The following is an 18207-nucleotide window of genomic DNA, read 5'->3' on the forward strand; positions in this document are numbered from 1 at the left end:
CTGTTTGTGCTGCAGGTTTGAAAAGGATGTGGAGAAGTGCAGCCGAGTCGTCAACAAGTGAGTGTCTTTCTGCTTCTGTGGTTTTAGTTTTACTGTTTTTCATGTTTTTCCTTTGTCAGATTTTAACTAAAATGTTTTTTTTGTTTGTGATTGCTTTTAGTCTATCATGGAACTATTTTCAGTCTGACAGTTTTTGCTTTAATCTGTTTAGTTTCACTGCTTTTAGTTTTGTCTGTTTTAGTGCAACTGTTTGGTCTAATTGTATTTTATGGGATGCTTATATTCTGAATGTTGAACTGTTTGCCTTAGTCTGACTAGCTGCGTTTACATAAACACAAGCAATCGGAATAAATCAGAATAAGAACTCGTCATGTAAACACGAAATTTGGAATACTCTGATCTGATCAGACTCATTTAGATCCAAATTTCCTTTCGATCGAGACAGGTGGGTTCTACCGACTGTTGATCCCATCGAGGTCCATTCTGATTGTGTGTCATTACTACCGTAGATGGCTGGATTTGATGTCATGCATAGAGGGTTTGGCGCTCCAGAGAAGTTTTGGAGCGCTAACAGAACCGATGGGCTGCTCTCCACGAGCATAGCAGCAGGATTCTTTGCAGCATCTTTGTTTACAAATTAACTCACCATTTCTTCTTCTACAACTATTTCGTTTATTTTAAACAGTTCTGAGCATGTCAAAATAATCCAATCAAACGAGTGCCACATGAAACGTTTGTTACAATCGGATAAAGTTTTTCTGGCCCGTGTGCTCGGTTCTATTCTAATCTGATCTTTGATCCGATCAAGGTCGTTTTGCACGTTGGCTTTTAATCCAGCCGTCTTTCAGTTTGACTGTCTGTCTAATTGTGTTTAGTCTGTCTGATTGTTTCTCTCCCGTCTGCAGGAAAATGCCGATCCGCAGAATCAACTCCCTCCCGGTAAGTTTACCGCTCCACTCCTTCATGCATGTTTCATGTCTCCTACTGCGAAGATCAGTGTTTAGTCTTACTGAGCTGCTGGGAGGAAAACTGTCAGCTAGTTTGTTGTTCTTCAGTCTGCGGACTCTTGTGAAAGATTTCTATGAGAAAAGCAGAAGTTTGCTGTGAAGTGAGACAGGAAGCTCCTCCCAGTTCCTCCTGGATGACTCTGTTTTCCTCCTCAGCTGCATCTCCTGGGCTTCAGTCCTGCCATGAAGGGACAAGACACCGATTCTGATCGCTATGGAATATTTGGCCATCCCCCTCCTGAAGTCTGCAGTTCCTCTGGTCACAATAAAGAGAACATTCCAGAGGTCAGACTCCTGATGTTTCTGTTGCCAAGAGAAAAGAAGGAGCATCATTTAAATATATCTACTGCTTTAGAAGATTTTCCTCTCGCATTTAGTTTTGGTTTAAAAATCAATTTCTTGTTTTTTAGGAGAGTTTTCCCTTCAAAAAACCAAAGCCTGTTTCCCGGAGTCGCTTACGTTCCTTCAACGACGCCTCAAGAGACGCCTTTGCCCTCCGCCCCAGCTCTGCCCCCGCCCTCATGGTGCGAGGCTGTAAAAAGCATCTGTGGTTGCTGAGCTAGATCTGTGTCTTATTTTATTTATTTATTTTTATTTCTGTCCAGCTGTCTTCACCTCCTCCTTCCCAGCAGCTGCACTTCCATGACTCCAGCCCGTTTCTTAGGCGCTCCTCCCTCACCTCGTCACTGGGCGACGATGAAGACGACGGGTTCCTGGAAGTCCTAGATGACGACGTGGAGGCGAGTGTCTCGCTAGAGAATAAATCCTCAAGAAATATCAGTGAAAGCGGCCGAACTTAAATGAATGCTCTCTTTCTGTAGACGGATGCTGTCATGCCAAAAGGAATGGCGAGTTTGCTGACCGCCCCGCTGGTGGCTGACAGCCCGGGGGAGACCTCGGTGAGCCCGCTTGGCTTCATGTTTGGAGTTCGGTTCCACATTCATGCTTCATATTTACTGTCCTCCTTCATTCAGCCTTTTATACGATGTCGACCACGAAACCTGTTCCGCTCGCCTTCCATGCCTAGTCCTGTGTCTCGGCCCGCTGCAAAGCGGCCCGACTGTCCCGTGGATGAAAACACGCCAGTGAGGGTGAAGAGACGGCGCAGCCTGGCGGGCACACAGGTCACGCTCCTGGAGCAAAACCCAGAGTCGCCGAGAGCGGTGAGTCAACCCAGCGTCGACTTCGGACGCCAGTTTCAGAATCAGCTGATCTTCCATCTCCATCCATGATTCTCCTTTGATCTTCTCTTCCCTGGTAGCTCAAACCTCAGCATCCTTTTACCAACATCATCTCTGTTCCTCCTCTCAAACCATCTCCATCTGCTTTCCGTCATTTATCTCCACGAGCTCAAATATCTGAACTATTTGTTGAATTTGCATCAGCCAATCAGAACCAACTTTGGTCTGTGATGTGTTGATCAGTGGGCGGAGTCCAACACCAACATGGAGGAGAATCTGATTCTTCTCCTCCTGAACGTGATATATTTATTTATTTGGATCTTGATAATAAAAGATGCTGTATTTTTGTTATTTACTACGGGACAGAAAGTACAGCTGAAAGGAGCCGTCATTCAAATGCAGCTCCTGCAAGTGATGTGAATCTCACCACACTGGTAGAATCTCTGAATGACCTCATGAACCCAGACATGGAGCTCCAGAGTTGAAGACTTGCACTAAACTTTATCTCCTCAAATTCTCTTCAGTGAAATCTGTTTGTTCTTAAAGTTCTGTAGAGAGTCAAACAAGGAGAACCTCTGTGCAGGTGGAGAGGTTTGTCTTTAGCAGTTTCTCAGCTGTCACTCAGACCGTGTGTTCTCCTGCAGGGTGGTGCTTTTCTCCAAAGGTCCAAGTCCTTCTGTCAGGTAGAGATAGAGAAACTGCTGGACAGAGTGGAAAGCCCCAACGAGCTGATCGGAGACTTCACCAAGGTACAGAGGAGGTGCAGGCTTCAGAACGCAGAACCTTTCACTCCATTTACACCTACAACGCTTTTATTCTCTTAGCCCTTCGTACTTCCCACGGTGGAGGGCAAACATCAGGACCTGAAGTACATCACATCAGACATGGTGAGGAGGGGCGTCTGTCTTCTGTTGGAGTATCCACATACCAGCCATGTAGTGTGTTTTAGAACTCGTTTTTAGCTCATGGTGTTACTACCAATACTAGCACACGTACCCACAGGTGGTTGTAGGGCTGGGTATCGATTATAGTTAAACAATTAAACGATTTGATTCACAAGAGCCTGGATCGATTCTATACTTTTTTTTTTTTTAAGATTCTTTAATTTAATTCAATTTTGAGTTTACACATGTATTCACTTTGCTTCAAAATACATTAATAATCTTCTATATGTTTTGAATATATTTATATTACTCTGATCCAGTTCACATACTGTAAATGTATCAGTGAAATAATGAGATTGTTAATATCATCCAGTGTTACATGGATTCTCTAAAGGAGAAGTTCTAACTAAAATTTTCAGATTATTAAAATTGTAAACATTGTTCTGCTTCTCCTGGAGGACGTTTCAGTTTGGACACTAGGTGGAGATCGTGTTATAGCATTCCACCTTATTCCAGAAGAAGAAAAACGAATGAGAAATGAGCCATACCATGATTTTCTTAAGCCTTTCAGAGTTAAATATATCCATATATGTGATCATATATTACCTTTGGAACATTAAAAAACAAATTATTTATGAAATATTAGTTATTTTTTTAGTTTTTTTCCTACCTGGAAATAAAACTACTCCATTCCTGAAGGTCCGCATTCTGCTGCGTGTGGCTGCCGCCCATTTCATGATGTCATCGTAGAGCCTTTCTTTCTTTTCTCCCACAAAAATAAGCGGTATCCAATTTTTTTTCAAAGGTGGATCCAAATACCATATATCTGCCTTTTGTAGCCCAGAAATTCTCTAAGTTGTGAACAGAACTGTTCGTGCGGAGTTTACATTCTTTCCTGCTAGCTTACAGCCCCTCACACTCCTAACATGATAGTGTCAGTGGAACAAACAATATTGGAGTTATCCAGCCGGACAGCTTTAATCCAGATTCCAGCTCAGAAAACAAAGACGTTCATGGATTTATTTGTCTGTAAGTGGATGATCAGAATGGATCGGAGTAGGGGGCCTGTAGCCCGTCCAACGTAGTTGTGACGTCACAAAAGCGACCTTTTTCAAATGGCCTTTTATTCTCAGTTCCTGATTTGAATAAATACTATGAATATTCTTTATAAATGTCCACTATCATCAGAAAAATGTCATGAGAACGTGTTAAACACAACGTTTTCATCAGAGGTCTATAAAAGCTTTGAACTATTGAGGGTTAAACTTTTCAGACATTTTCTTTTCATGTTGTTGGATGTTCTTCTAAATGTTTAGTTCTCTCTGCTGTAACAGAGGGTCTGTTGTCTCCGCAGATGGTGGCGGCGCTCAGCGGACACTTCAATGAAGTGGTGGAGCAGGTCATCGTCATCGACTGCCGCTACCCCTACGAGTTTGAGGGGGGCCACATAAAGGTGGGAGCGCTTTATCCCGTGGTTTCCTTCGTCCTCGTCTTCCGAGCTGATGGTGTCTCTCTCGGGTCAGGGGGCTCTGAACTTTCACCAGGAGAGCCAGGTGGAGGAGTTCCTCCTCAGGACCCCCATCGTCCCCTCCAGCGCAGAGAAACGCGTCGTCATCGTCTTCCACTGCGAGTTCTCCTCGGAGCGCGGCCCCCGCATGTGCCGCTTCGTCAGGGAGCGGGACCGCGCCTTAAACGACTACCCCAAACTCCACTACCCCGAGCTCTACATCCTCAAGGGGGGGTACAAGGACTTCTTCCCCCATTTTCAGGTCAGTTGATCGCTCACCGTCAGGTTGAAGGGGCGTGTCGGCCCGAGCTCACGCTGTTCCGGTGTGCAGGCGCAGTGTGAACCCCAGGCGTACCGGCCCATGCACCACGAGGACTTCAAGGAGGACCTGAGGAAGTTCCGGCTGAAGAGTCGGACCTGGGCCGGCGAGCGCAGCAAGAGGGACATGTACAGCCGCCTGAAGAAGCTGTGACACCTCGTCTGTGACGTTTAACCTCACCAGCCAGAATTCGCACCAGCAGCTTTTTTTATTTTTATTTTAAATTTTTTTTTTATAAACAAGTCCTAACGTTTCCATTTTTAACTCCACAATTTAGCTATTTATGCAGAGTTTGGGCGAAACAACTGACCTGACCTGCTGCCGCTCTGAGGAAGACGAGGGCACCGAATGAATACGTCCAGCTGGAACCGCTACTTTTTTTTTTTTTTTTTTTTTAATATATTTTTATTTTTGACCCGTCAGATCCAACTTTCCCGCTCATTCGTGCACTTAATAAACTCCTGTGTGGCTTTTTTTATACCCCAGACGCTCCTGTCTACTCTGCTTCACGCCCCCTCCCAGCACTGAAGATCTGAACGACTTCAGTGGCTGCACCCGATCAGAGACACCCCTCCCAAAAAAAGAATCCCAATCTGGGCTTCTGAGCCTTTTTGCTGTGATTCTCACTCTTCTAAACATTTCAGTCTGTCATATTCGCGGTGACCTTGGTATTTTTTTAACTTTTTGGAGGAGGGGAGGGAAATAAACATGTAATATGTGGTCATATGTCATTGGATTTATTGGTGGGGGTGGTCATGGTGGGATGGGGGTAAAACTGTGTGCAGGAGGGTAGATCTCCACCAGTATGGATCTGATTTAAGACCATTTATAAAATGTAGCTTTAAAAAAATGTAAATCATATTTGGTAAACACCTTTAATTTTCAAATATATTAATTTAAAATGCAAAGCAAACAATTGATATGTGAGGAATAATGGTTGACGACGTGTGTGTTATGAGAAATAAATGCACGACGCGGTGGCCGCGTCGTGCATTTATTTCTCATAACACACACGTCGGCGGCCATTATTTCTTATTTTAGTGTTTAGTAGACTTTGCAGTTTTCTTAATTCTAAATCTATTTTTTGTTTTGTTTGGGATTTGTTTCCCACAATTCTCTACAAACAAAGCTTCCTTTCTGACAGTCCAACTAGCATGAGACTCCATTTTTGAATTGTTTTGTAATTTTCCTAAATGTAGCTAAAACATTATTCCACATTTTTGGCCATCCTTACCTTACCCAACAGTTCACCTTCTTGGAAAATCATACAGTTCTACTAAAAATCTGGTGCGTGGAACGCTTACTCTTCGCTAATCTTCAATATATTGGTATATAGTGCTGGGCGATATATAAAAATATTTTATATCACAATACAATATATATATCACGATACACGACAAAGTATATTTTCAGCTATACTCTGAAAAAATGCCTGATGTTGTGGCAGCTTTTGTGAAAATTTGCGATGTTTTTAATATATCCTTGTTTTGAAAAGCGCCTAAAAAATATTAAATAAACTTCACATTCTCATATTCCAACTTTTTTTTATTATTATTGTGACAGATGCACTTACAAAAAACGTCGTCACTATATTCAATGTTGTGCTGTCTTTTAACTCGAATAGATTTGTGAAACACAAAATGAACTTTCGATACTCGCTCATAACAAATATTTGTGTGTTGATTTAAACATATTTTAGAATAAAATGAGATTTTCCAGGGAAAAATGATAAACTTAAAACAACAACATAATCAGAATAATCCTCAGATTTCTATGTTCTCCAGACAGTGGAGCACACCTTCACTCCGCCGTGTGCACGCTTGTGACCGCGCATGTCTTGAAAAGAAAAGAACTCAGAGGACTAAAGAGAGATGATAAAAGAGCACGACTCAGAAGGAAAACGGTGACTGTTGTCACGGTGGATTGGTCAAAGTTGCGGTGAAAATAAAAAGTTGCAGGATGCGCAACAAATCGCGCAAAATCCTGGAGAGTCTGATAATGACATATTTGACGTAATAATTGATCAAATTAGCTTAGCAACGATATAAACGATAGAGGAGAAATGCCACGATGGACACTTCGATGTATATCGTCATGTCGCCCAGCACTAGTAGCACTAGCACTGGTCACATAGAGCTGTGTCTGTGTGATCTCATTTACAACATATAGAAAACATGGAGGATGATTAGAGATCAGATCTGATCATATCTGAATGGTGGATTTTCCGCAGTGTTTCTGTGACCCAGTTTGAAGACTTGCCGTTTCCAATCCAAGGAGGGAAGAATAAGTGAGAATTTTTTTATTCTTGTTTTGATGAAAATGAGAAACTATAAAGTCCATTAGATCCGAGCAGGCTGCCTCCCCATGCCACAGAAGCTTTTTGTCTGCCCGCCACCTGACCCTGATAGAGGCTAGGAACCTGTCCAGGGTGTACCCCCCCTTCAGCTAACAGTACTGGGACAGGGTCCAGGAACCACGTGGCCCCGACAGGTTAAGAAAATGGATGGAAGTTCAGGAGGGGAACACTTGCAACAATTAACCATATTGAATTTGTTTTCTGCCTGCTGATCGTGTCAATGAAAAAAATCATGTGACCCGAGCTGAGTCTCTGATTGGTTGACGAATTGTGTCAACTTTGCAGAAATTGAAATAATTGAACACTTGATGCACCGCGTCAAATGCCCAAATCGCAGCATGACCCCCAAGACCATTGACTGTATAAGTAGGAACTGGACGGAGCAACCCCTCTCTTCTCGTGATCCAAATAGGAAGTACCCGCAGGTTGCAAGAAGGCCAAAGTCCCATAGACTTCTATTGACAAATACAGTTTTTTCTCTCTCATTTTACTTGTCATAATAACCACTCTTGCTCTGATGCATTCTTCTTAACATCTTCATAATCCTATTTTTTTAAATATATGTTTTATTTATTGCAAGTAAATAAAGTTAAAAACTGGCCAATCAGATCCCTCAGTCAAACATATATTTTTGTAAGGATTTCCCAAAGTTTAGGAAATTTCCGCTTACGCAAAAAGCAAAAGTTAGGAAATTTCTGGAGATTGTTTCTGGTGCCATCTTGCACGCCAACAGAGGCCTCTCAAGGCTCGGGACGGATTTCTTATGAGGAACTTCAACACTTGTTATGTCCAGATCTTACTTAAACAGTCAATGCTCAAGACGCACTGCTGCCGCACCGACGTGCTCAACACTCAAATCACACCACAGATCACGTCTGAACATTGACTTAGTATTGAAACTGGACACCCTGACGCACTAATCACACCTGATGATTAAACTCCAACATCAGGTTTTTGTTTCTCTTTAAACAGACAATATATGACTCTATTCAGTCCAATCCCAGTAGTTTCCTGTAGTTCCACAAAGGAAACAGTCAGGCAGATAACGCGCAGTCCTTCTACCCCAACAGGGTTGTGGGTACACCTGAACACAACTCGCATGTTCAAACACAATCCGTTCAAACCGTTGGTCTTAGAGCTTCACTCCCACTCAGTACTGGAATGACAACCTGGAATGTGAGTGGGTTTGGCTCTGGGGCAAAGAGGCAGAAAGTTTTGAGTCATCTGAATGAGCTACAAGCAGATCTAGTTTAACTGCTAATAGTAAGTTAGAGATACTGTGAAAAACTGAGTTGATGTTGTAGAAAGTTTGTTTAACTTTCCAGATTTTCAGGATAGAGAGACACACCCCACTCAATGTTTTTCAAATATTGGTCTCACTGTATGCGGTGTGTCTTACTTTTGGGGGACAAAAGCAATTTCAGCATTCTGTGGGAATAAAAAAATAGAATAAAAATAGAAAAAGCATCACGTGAATCTAAGTTGCTGATCCCAATAGATCTTCGTCAATTTTAGTATTCAAGAGGGATTCGGACCAATTAGATATAAAAACTTAAAAGCTAATGAAAAAAAAAAACATTAAATTTTACAGTAAAAAATTGACTAAAAATAGAAAAAGCATCAAAAGTGAATTTAAGATGCTGACTTATTCTAGAGTGGTTTGGACCAATTTGGCATAAAAACTAAAAGCTATCGAAAAAAAGACCCGACAATTTACAGTAAAAAAAAAAAGACTAAAAATAGAAATGGCATCAAAAGTGAAATTGAGTTGCTGACTGCAATAGTTCTTAGTTATTTTTATTATTCTAGAGTGATTTGGACCAATTAGGTATATAAACTTAAAGCTATATATTGAAAAAAAATGGGTTCCTCTTGTGGGGCATTGCGCTGGGGCCTGTCAGAGAAAACTGCTCATGAATAACTAAATCCAAGACTCCAACTGGGACAGAAATGTGCAAACACATCGATCTGCTCTTTTTCAAAAAGCTCCTGATCTCCTTCAGGTCGGCCAGCAGACGGATATCTGCGCAGATCTATGCGGGAGAGTAAAGATGGGTGCACTACTGTCAAACACCACTAGATGGAGACATTTCCTGCTGCTTACATTGAGCTCAGAAGTTCCTAAACTGGCCAGATTGGACCGACAGTCGACATCCACCTTTCGCCTGTAGGTCTGTCCAGTCACCAGGTATGCTCTGAACGAGGAGCAAGAGTTTTCTTTGGACACGCTAAAGTGAATTTCACTAATTCACCAAGAGATGGAATAAAAACCTAACTTTTTAAAGCCCGCCTTCTCTGTCTCCATCCTGTCCGTCTCCTCCACCTAAGGAGAAGCAGATTTTATTCCATCACAAAGTTCATTCACTGCAGAAAACGGCACAAAAGTTTAAAAAACAAGTTAAATACTCTTAGATTTTCTATAAAACGCCCCAATCTTTAATGTCTTATTTCCAAAATAAGAACACTTTTATTTTTGAAATAAGTTTATTCAACCAAACCTTAAAATAAAGATGACAGAAGTGATCATCTGAGTTAAGAGATGTGTTTAAAAGTTACACAAATTCAATATTCCTGGATTAAAACTGGAAACTCATATTTAAGAAAACACCTGATATTATTTATTTATTTTTCACGTGTCCTGTCCATCAGCTGAGCAGAGAGGTCAAAACTGAATGCCTCTTGTGTTCTCTTTAAACCCACAAACATACATGGCTTTTTATTCTGACGCAGTTTGCACCCAAAACAGACGGGTGGGACTTCATTTGTTGAGATCTTGCAGAATCTGCATTTAGCAGGCTGGTTTTGAAGAGGCCACCAAAATGTATTTTCCTTCTCTGTCCACTAGAGGGCGCACTCTCCTTCTGCAGATGTTAACTCTTCATTTAAGATCCAGAATGGCTGACACAGACACATGCCCTCAGTGTTGGGAAGCATTTGTTCAAACTTTGCATAATCTGTTCATTTGCTGGATTATTAGGGAATATGAGTGTTAATCTCCTCTCTAAACACAAAATTCATCCTAAATCTATTGTTTATGAACCAGGTAACCAGGTAAAGCAACAAACAAGCTTCGGAAGGTAAACTTAGACGGTGAACTTTGTTCTTTTTCAAAACGAAACGGCAAAGTATCTGTGATTGTTCAAGAGTTCTAACACTCGTGAGGCAAAAGGAGCAAAAGCTGAGAAGAGAAGAGATATTTAAAGCAGGTGGAATTTATTCATCTCAGAGCAAAGAGGCTGGCACAACGTCAGGCATCACTCATGAAATAATGTTGTTAAGGGAGTTCCTGTTAGACGAGAGGAGCAGCTTCACCTTACAGTGAACATTCAGCCAGTTCTAATTTTATTTTTCTGAAAGACATAGACGGAAAACCCCGGTAAGTGTTGGTCAAAGATTTTATTATGTTTTATTTTAAGTAATGAACCTAATTTGATTTGTTTGATTAAATTAACATGTTTAGTTTAATTGTACTTATCAATTTAAAGTATAAATCTCTTCAAAATTCATCTTTCTCCATATTTTCTTCATTTTACGTCTTTCCAAACTACAGTAGATTTTAAATATCCACCAAATAATGTTCAACTCATTGATGGTTGTGTTACTTTCTTTAACAGTTTTTTCAGTAACGCTTAGTTTCACAGGATTCCATCAACCTGCACAGATGTTTACCACTGAGAATGTGCAGGTGTAAACTTTTAGTTTCAATTTACATACGTAGTTTACTGGAATAAAAACAAGGAAACTAAAACTCATTTCAGCTCTCAATGGTTCTAAGATGTATTCAAACATAACATCTTTCAATTAAGACTACATAACTGACAAAACTTCATTACTATTTTAAAATGTAGTCAATGTTTGGGACTATACAAACCAACTCCCTGAAATTTGTCGTTTGTTTAATATTTGATATTGTTTGGATATCCCTGTTCTATGAGTTTAACTATGCAGCAGCATTATAAAATGAACTTCTACACTGTTGACTCAGATATTCCGAGCTAACTTACTAGCTAACTGAAGAATAATTATTTACTAGCAATCTTTATAGCATATTTCAAATGTTAAGTTGACACACGTTTGGTATTTTTGCATGTTGTAGCCTTTTATTTATGTAGCCTGTTGTTTCAAAAATATTAATTAGCTTACCTATGTGTTGACTAGTTTTAGCAAAACGCTAACTATTATCAATCAATCAATATACTTTATTAATCCCCTGGGGGGAAATTCATTAAATTAAAATAAAATCATTAGGCTACTGATAATAATAGCATTAAGCTAGTTTTTCAAGCAAATTGTGGCCTTTTCACCAATTAGTTTTTATCTACTTTGAAACTATTCCTAAAAGTTGTCATTCAGCTAGTTAATTATGCTTACATTAGCATAAATCTAGCACATAATGATAAATGTAGTATTTCCAATGTTTCAAGCTAATACAGCTCCCTACTCATTTAGACTTAATAGTTCTTACTTGTTTGCAATGTTTTTGTATCTGAATAACTCTAATTAAAGCAAACAATTTGGCAACTTGGAGGAAATACAATTCCTTTAGTGGTTTGTCTTTTAGTGTGGTGGTTGTGGTTGGGATTTGTTTCCCGGAGCAAACTTTTCCTGTATGTACCGAGTGTGTGCAGAGTATGTTGATGGTGATGTGCAGGACTATGACTAAGGCACATGTTACATCATTGGTTTGTTCCTGTCATGGTGATTAGCGTTTAAGAAGAATCACTTTCTGTGGCCATAATGAATAATGTTGAAATTGTAGGTAAGTGTAGCGTTAGGTGTGCTATTCGGTTAAGTTGAGGAAAGATAATGATATGTTTAACAAAAATAACCCATCAGAATGTTTTCCTCATAGATTATCTTCTTCAAATGTTTCTAAAAACAAGTGGCATTAAAAGAAAGGCTGATGTTATTTATATATATTTATGTGCAACCAGCACAAAAAGTGATGGAAATTGATGTTGGACATAATTCGTGGAGCTAAGAAGCACATTGCTCCAATGCCTGCATGTATTTTAAGGCTGGATTTTGTTGTTGGCCCCACATATTTAAAATTAAACTTTTAGTTAAAGTCCCGTTAGCTGTCACGCTCCTAAATGTGTGAAATGTGTTGATCCATCTCCTGGAGGAGCGATGGCAGAGACCGCCGCGTTCAGGAACCATTTGCTTGTTTAACCGTAACTATAAACCTAACCTTAACCGCTTCCTCTAAATCCATGCGACCAAGAAAAAAGTTCAGCACTGCACATTTTTCAAAACTTATGTGCGGAGAGACACCTTTAGAAAAAAAAAAAAAGAAATGTCATTAGATTCAAACCTGTGAACAGTTGATTTGGTTGCTGTGTTCACTGAAGCATGTGACTCTTTGACCCCTCCTTTGTGGCTCTCTGGTTGAAGAAAATTGAAATTTTTCATTTTGAAAGTGTCATATTTTTTCTGACTGTGAGACACATCAATGAAAACAAAACAGTCATATTTTATTCAAGTCATTCACAAACATTTGAAGAGTCTTACGTATCCCTCCACCAGGCTCCTGACTACGATACCCATAATGCTCCAACAATGCATCAAGTGTAACAGCTCCATTTTAAATATTAAAACATTTAGACAGACCGCTGTGTACAACCGAACTCAAGGTCAATAAACACAAACAGAATTCGCACACGTCCAATCATAAAGCGGACTGTTTTGATGGTTTTAATTGTGCCGTCAGGTCTGAAAAACACCCTAAAAGTCGCTAATTAGCTCCTAATTAATTCTTCATAGCTAAGTTTATGAATTTTCACCAAAATCTATCAAGTAAACTTTATATACCCCTTTTTTAGTCACTGCTGACCTCAAACTATTTACTAGAATATTTACTGATGATCTTAGGCCTTTTATTTTGAAAGGAAGTCATGTCATAAGTGATAACTGTTTTCATATTTAGGAAAAAAACTTTTTTTCTTGATATTAGATTTATGTTTTATTCATGCACAAAAAACAAGAATTTATTGATACTTACCATATTAGTAAAAATAATAAACAAAGAAGTACCTTATTTTTGTAAGATTTTGTGGTTCTGACCCGATTGAATCTTAAAATGTTGAAGATTGCAGACCTTTGAGTTAGAGGAACCTTATCCATGCTTCACAGACTTTGTCAATGTTAGGAAGAAGAATTATTTGGTGAAGCTCAACTGTCATTGTTTTATCTGGCACGATACTCAACACTGAAAGGCTCTGAAATCCAGAATGAATCTGTAACCTGGACTAGAGTTCTGAGGATGTAGTGTAACGTGTAACGCAATGGCTCAGACGCACCATTAAAGCCAAGTGGCCGACACGAAGTGTGAAGGTCGTAGACCACTTGGTGAACCCATAGAGAGAAAATATTCACACTTTTTTCTATTGCCATGTTGTGGGTGACAGGTCGTTGACAACAACTAAACAACACATACGCATGAGTACAGGTGAAGCAGAAAGGATACAGGCGGGACATACGGACCCTGTACAAAGAGATCACTACTGTAGTTTTAAGTGTGCTCTCCTTGCATGCAGTCAGGTTGTAGTTTGTTTGGACGCCCGAGTGTGCAGTATTTAGTTGTGGTCAGCACCTCACTAATGACCAGAGTATGGTGTAAGGATAGCGTACCACAGCACTGTCATAAGTACAAGCAACTGACTATATCCCTATGAATACTTGAAAAACAATTGTCAAGTGCACAACAATGGTATGTTCCATTTTTAGATGTCCCTCAACGTGTCCATACAAACCTCAAGGGAACTACATGACACACCTGCGCTTCCCTGAAAACGCATGTGTCAAAGTCAAGATCCGTGGGCCGGATCTGGCGCGCTTGGGTGATTATATCCGGCCCTACTGATCATTTTATATTTTTGTCATTAACAACCCGATTATATCTTAAGCTGGTAAGATATTGCAACACATTCTTATTCACAAGTCATCACATATTGACGCGTGTTAGGGACCCCTACATGTCAATTACTGACTTTGGGTGTTTCCAAGTTGTTGTTTTTTGACGTCCAATTAAATCAAGGCTCCCCAACCTCCAGGCCGCAAACCGGTACCATCCCAGTACTGGGACGTGGACCACAATGGTATCCTAACCCTAACCTCAACCCGGTACTGGACAGTTGGACCCATACACTCTCACATTCACACCTCGGGACGATTCAGGGTAACCCAATGTTTTTGGCTGGTGGAAGTCCCCGGACAAAACCCTCGTATGCACGGGGAGAACATGCAAACTCCACACAGAAAGGTCCCCAACAGAGAATTCATCATCAGACATTTCAATTCAATTCAATTTTATTTATATAGCCCAATATCACAAATTCAATTTGCCTCATTGGGCTTCATGCCTGTAGTTTTTACAGATGCACAGATGGAGTCATAAAATATGCACAATAGGTAAAAACTAAACAGACTATAAAGAACGGTCATCCCTGTCCTTAGACCCTCCCTCGCGGTAAGGAAAAACTCCTAAAAAAAACCTGAGTCAGGAAAAAAAGAAGAAACCTTAGGGATTCCCACATGAGGGAGAGATCCCATCCCAGGACGGACAGGCGATACCAGAACGGTTAAAGAAAAGTTAGCTGCTAAAACTGCATATATGAGTAGAGTTCATTCATATAGAGCTGAGGGACGAGTGATGATTAAGTCCATAGTCCAGATGAAGCAGAACTGCAGTCCACGACCAGGAGCAGGAGGACAGACGACCCACCAGGAATCACTCCCACTCAGAGATGCAGGATGGTGTCGGGGCTTCATCCAGATGGGCGGGGCTTCGTCAGGATCACCAGCAAGTCTCCCGGAAACTGCAATCTCTCCCGGTCTCCCACAGGGGAGTCGGAAAGAAGGAAAAACATGTGAATTATACTGCACCACCAACAAAGGCATACAATTAGAAGTAAATAAAAAAGTAGAGGAGAGGAGAAGTAGATGGAAAAGAGGACAGAGCCCCAGTGCACCATACTTTCCCCAGCTTCTAACTTCTAGCAGCCTTCTATGTTATTATGTAGAGAATATACATATTTCATAATTTATATTGCAAGCATATATTGGAGAAGTATGTGATTATAATAATTATTTCCCCAAACTTCAGAACAGTATGGGAGCATTATGTTAATTATTCTATGATTACTGGCTAGTCTGGCAGAACGCCTGTCCAAATAGGAATGTTTTAAGGCTAGTTTTGAAGGTAGAAACTGTACCTGCCTCTCTGACATGAGCTGGGAGCTTATTCCATAGAACAGGAGCTTGATAGCTGAAGGTTCTACCTCCAACTGTACTTTTAGAAATTCTAGGAACTACAAGCAGTCCTGCATTCTGTGAGCGAAGTGTTCTGACTGGTTGGTAAGGAACTATGAGATCTCTAATATAGGATGGGGCCACACCATTCAGAGCCTTATATGTTAACAGGAGGATTTTGAACTTTACTCTAAATTCAACTGGGAGCCAGTGGAGAGAAGCTAACACAGGAGTGATGTGTTCTCTTCTGCTAGTTCCTGCTAACAATCTTGCTGCTGCATTCTGGACAAGCTGAAGACTTTTTAAAGAACTTTTAGGGCATGCTATCAGTAAAGAGTTACAGTAATCCAGTCTAGACGTAACAAATGCATGGATGAGTTTTTCAGCATCACTTTTAGATAACATATTTTTAATCTTAGCGATATTGCGTAGGTGAAAAAATGCAGTTTTACAAGCTTGAGATATGTGAGCCTTAAATGATAAATCCTGGTCAAATAAAACCCCTAAGTTTCTGACTGAAGAATTGGAGGCAACATTTACACCATCCAGGGAGACTATCTGATCTGAGAGAGCATCTCTCAGGTGTTTAGGACCCAGTATCATGACCTCAGTTTTTTCTGGGTTCAGAAGGAGGTAATTAATTGTCATCCAGGTCTTAATGTCTCTGATGCAGGAATTCAGTTTTTCTAGGTGGTCATTCTGGTCTGGTTTAACGGATAAATACAGCTGTGTATCATCTGCATAACAGTGAAAATTAATGCTATGTTTCCTGATTATGTCTCCTAAAGGCAGCATGTAAAGCGTGAACAGAATGGGCCCTAGAACTGACATGATTCTATCAGCTTAAACTAAACAGCTTAAACAGTAGATTTTTTTCTACTGTCTGATCTTTGATAAAGGTTTTGCTTCTGCTTTGTTACTGGAGAAAAGATAAAGTTCCCCTCTATGGTCACATAAACCACAGAGTAAACATTTAAAGTCCTTCACAGGACTGAACCTACTCTGTTCCAAACAGAAGGTCCAGATTGTCTGAGAGTGCCCAGGAAATCTCAGAAGGAGATGAGTAAAAGATTGCAAATTAAAGAGCCTCTTTTTTAAAGGGTCCGATTCTTTATTCTCTTGTAAATATCACAGTTCTCCAGTTTTATGGAGTTATTTAGACAAGAGATTGGGTCCTCTAGCTAGTGAGGATAGATCTATGTATTATTAGAAACCATGGTGAGAAAAATAGATGAATAATGCAAGTTTCAGTTAGTGAAACAATATTTGTTCTCTTTGGATGTTTGGACTTCCAAACTCTGTGTTGAAGTTTGCAAAAACACAAATAGAACAAGAAGGAAATACTTTGATGTTTTTCTCTGACAGGTCTGGAAGGATAGCGTGTTTTAAACGATTTGTCATCGAGGGTATGTGTGCCGCCCTGCGACGGACTGGCGACCTGTCCAGGGTGTACCCCGCCTTCGCCCTTCAGTAGCCGGGATAGGCTCCGGCACCCCGCGACCCCGAAAGGGACACAGCGGTCAAGAAAATGGATGGATGGATGGTATGTGTGCCAGTGCAAACCAAGAAGGGGAGGGTGTTTCAGAGCAGTAATGAACCAGTTGAACCTGTGGAGAAACATACCTGTCCCCGCTGCAACATTCTGAGGATTCCACTTTTATCTCTTCATCTTTTCACGCACAGTTCCAGCTAGCCTGAATGAAGGTGCTGCCTTTAAGAGTTTGGACTTGAATTGGGCCGCAGCTGAAAATGAAACCAAACTCAGCGAGGAGATCTGCTTGTGTCACGAAAACAGCTCCTCAGGAGGACTTCCCGCTTCTTAGTTAACACTAATATCTTCTCTGATCACATCTATGAAACTCTGACTCCATGCTCCCTTCATACTCTATTTCTGAGGACAAAGACTCAAGAGGAGCAGCGACACCAGCCCTTACGGAGATGGAGACTTTCTCTGAAATCTGGTCTCCTCTTTTAATCAACCATTCATGGTCCTTGGGAGATGGGAAAACAGATACATTTTATATAGACAGGAAACACATTTCCGCTGTGCTTCCTTTCCACTTCTACCAAACTGACTCAGTTTTTCTAGATCAGAGGTCTGCAACCTTTAACAGTAAAAGAACCATTTGAGCCTGTTTTCTATTGATCAAGTCTTATTTGGATACTGCTGTGCATTCATTACAATGTATTTTTAATAATAAATATGAATGATGTTTCTTTTCTGGCATGAATAAAACAGAAATATAAAAATAATCAAGCATTTTCTCAAAATGTGATTTTTTTTTTTTACGTTTGACAGAAGCTCGTTTGATTTCCTTTCAAAATAAAAGACGCCTTGCTCTATACGGGATCATAACAGTACATCTCTGAACAGCATAGGATAATATGCGCTCTAAACTCATAATATCAGACTATTTTCCAAAGTTTTGCTTAGTATTTGAAATTGGTGTATTCTGGAGGAAGCAAAGTGCAAACAAAAGGATGTAAAAACTTTTACATCTTCAAAGTACACCTCAGCCATAAATGTATAATCTTAACTATTTTAAATAAAAAGAATACTATTATTATTTTATTTTCTTTAACCAAAGAGCCACTATGGCACATGTGTCAAAGTCAAGGCCCAGGGGCCAGATCTGGAACCCTTAGGTTATTCTATCCGGCCCTCCAGATAATATTATTTTATTGTGATTAATGGCCCGATGT

At 40.3% G+C, this 18207-nt stretch overlaps 1 protein-coding gene across 1 annotated transcript in view; it reads left to right on the forward strand.

Moving 5' to 3' along the window:
* Positions 1–5624, forward strand: part of cdc25b (cell division cycle 25B) — a 7217-nt gene extending 1593 nt beyond the window's left edge. The window contains exons 4-15 of the mRNA XM_024276838.2: positions 16–57; positions 906–939; positions 1164–1292; positions 1418–1531; positions 1613–1747; positions 1829–1906; positions 1982–2170; positions 2833–2937; positions 3013–3075; positions 4427–4525; positions 4596–4841; positions 4911–5624. Of these exons, the coding sequence (XP_024132606.1) occupies positions 16–57; positions 906–939; positions 1164–1292; positions 1418–1531; positions 1613–1747; positions 1829–1906; positions 1982–2170; positions 2833–2937; positions 3013–3075; positions 4427–4525; positions 4596–4841; positions 4911–5051 (1375 nt within the window). The 3' untranslated portion in view covers positions 5052–5624. The remainder of the gene's footprint in view (positions 1–15; positions 58–905; positions 940–1163; positions 1293–1417; positions 1532–1612; positions 1748–1828; positions 1907–1981; positions 2171–2832; positions 2938–3012; positions 3076–4426; positions 4526–4595; positions 4842–4910) is intronic.
* Positions 5625–18207: the final 12583 nt, after the last annotated feature.

This window comes from Oryzias melastigma, linkage group LG22 (genome assembly GCF_002922805.2).
Source record: "Oryzias melastigma strain HK-1 linkage group LG22, ASM292280v2, whole genome shotgun sequence".
Lineage (NCBI taxonomy): Eukaryota > Metazoa > Chordata > Actinopteri > Beloniformes > Adrianichthyidae > Oryzias > Oryzias melastigma.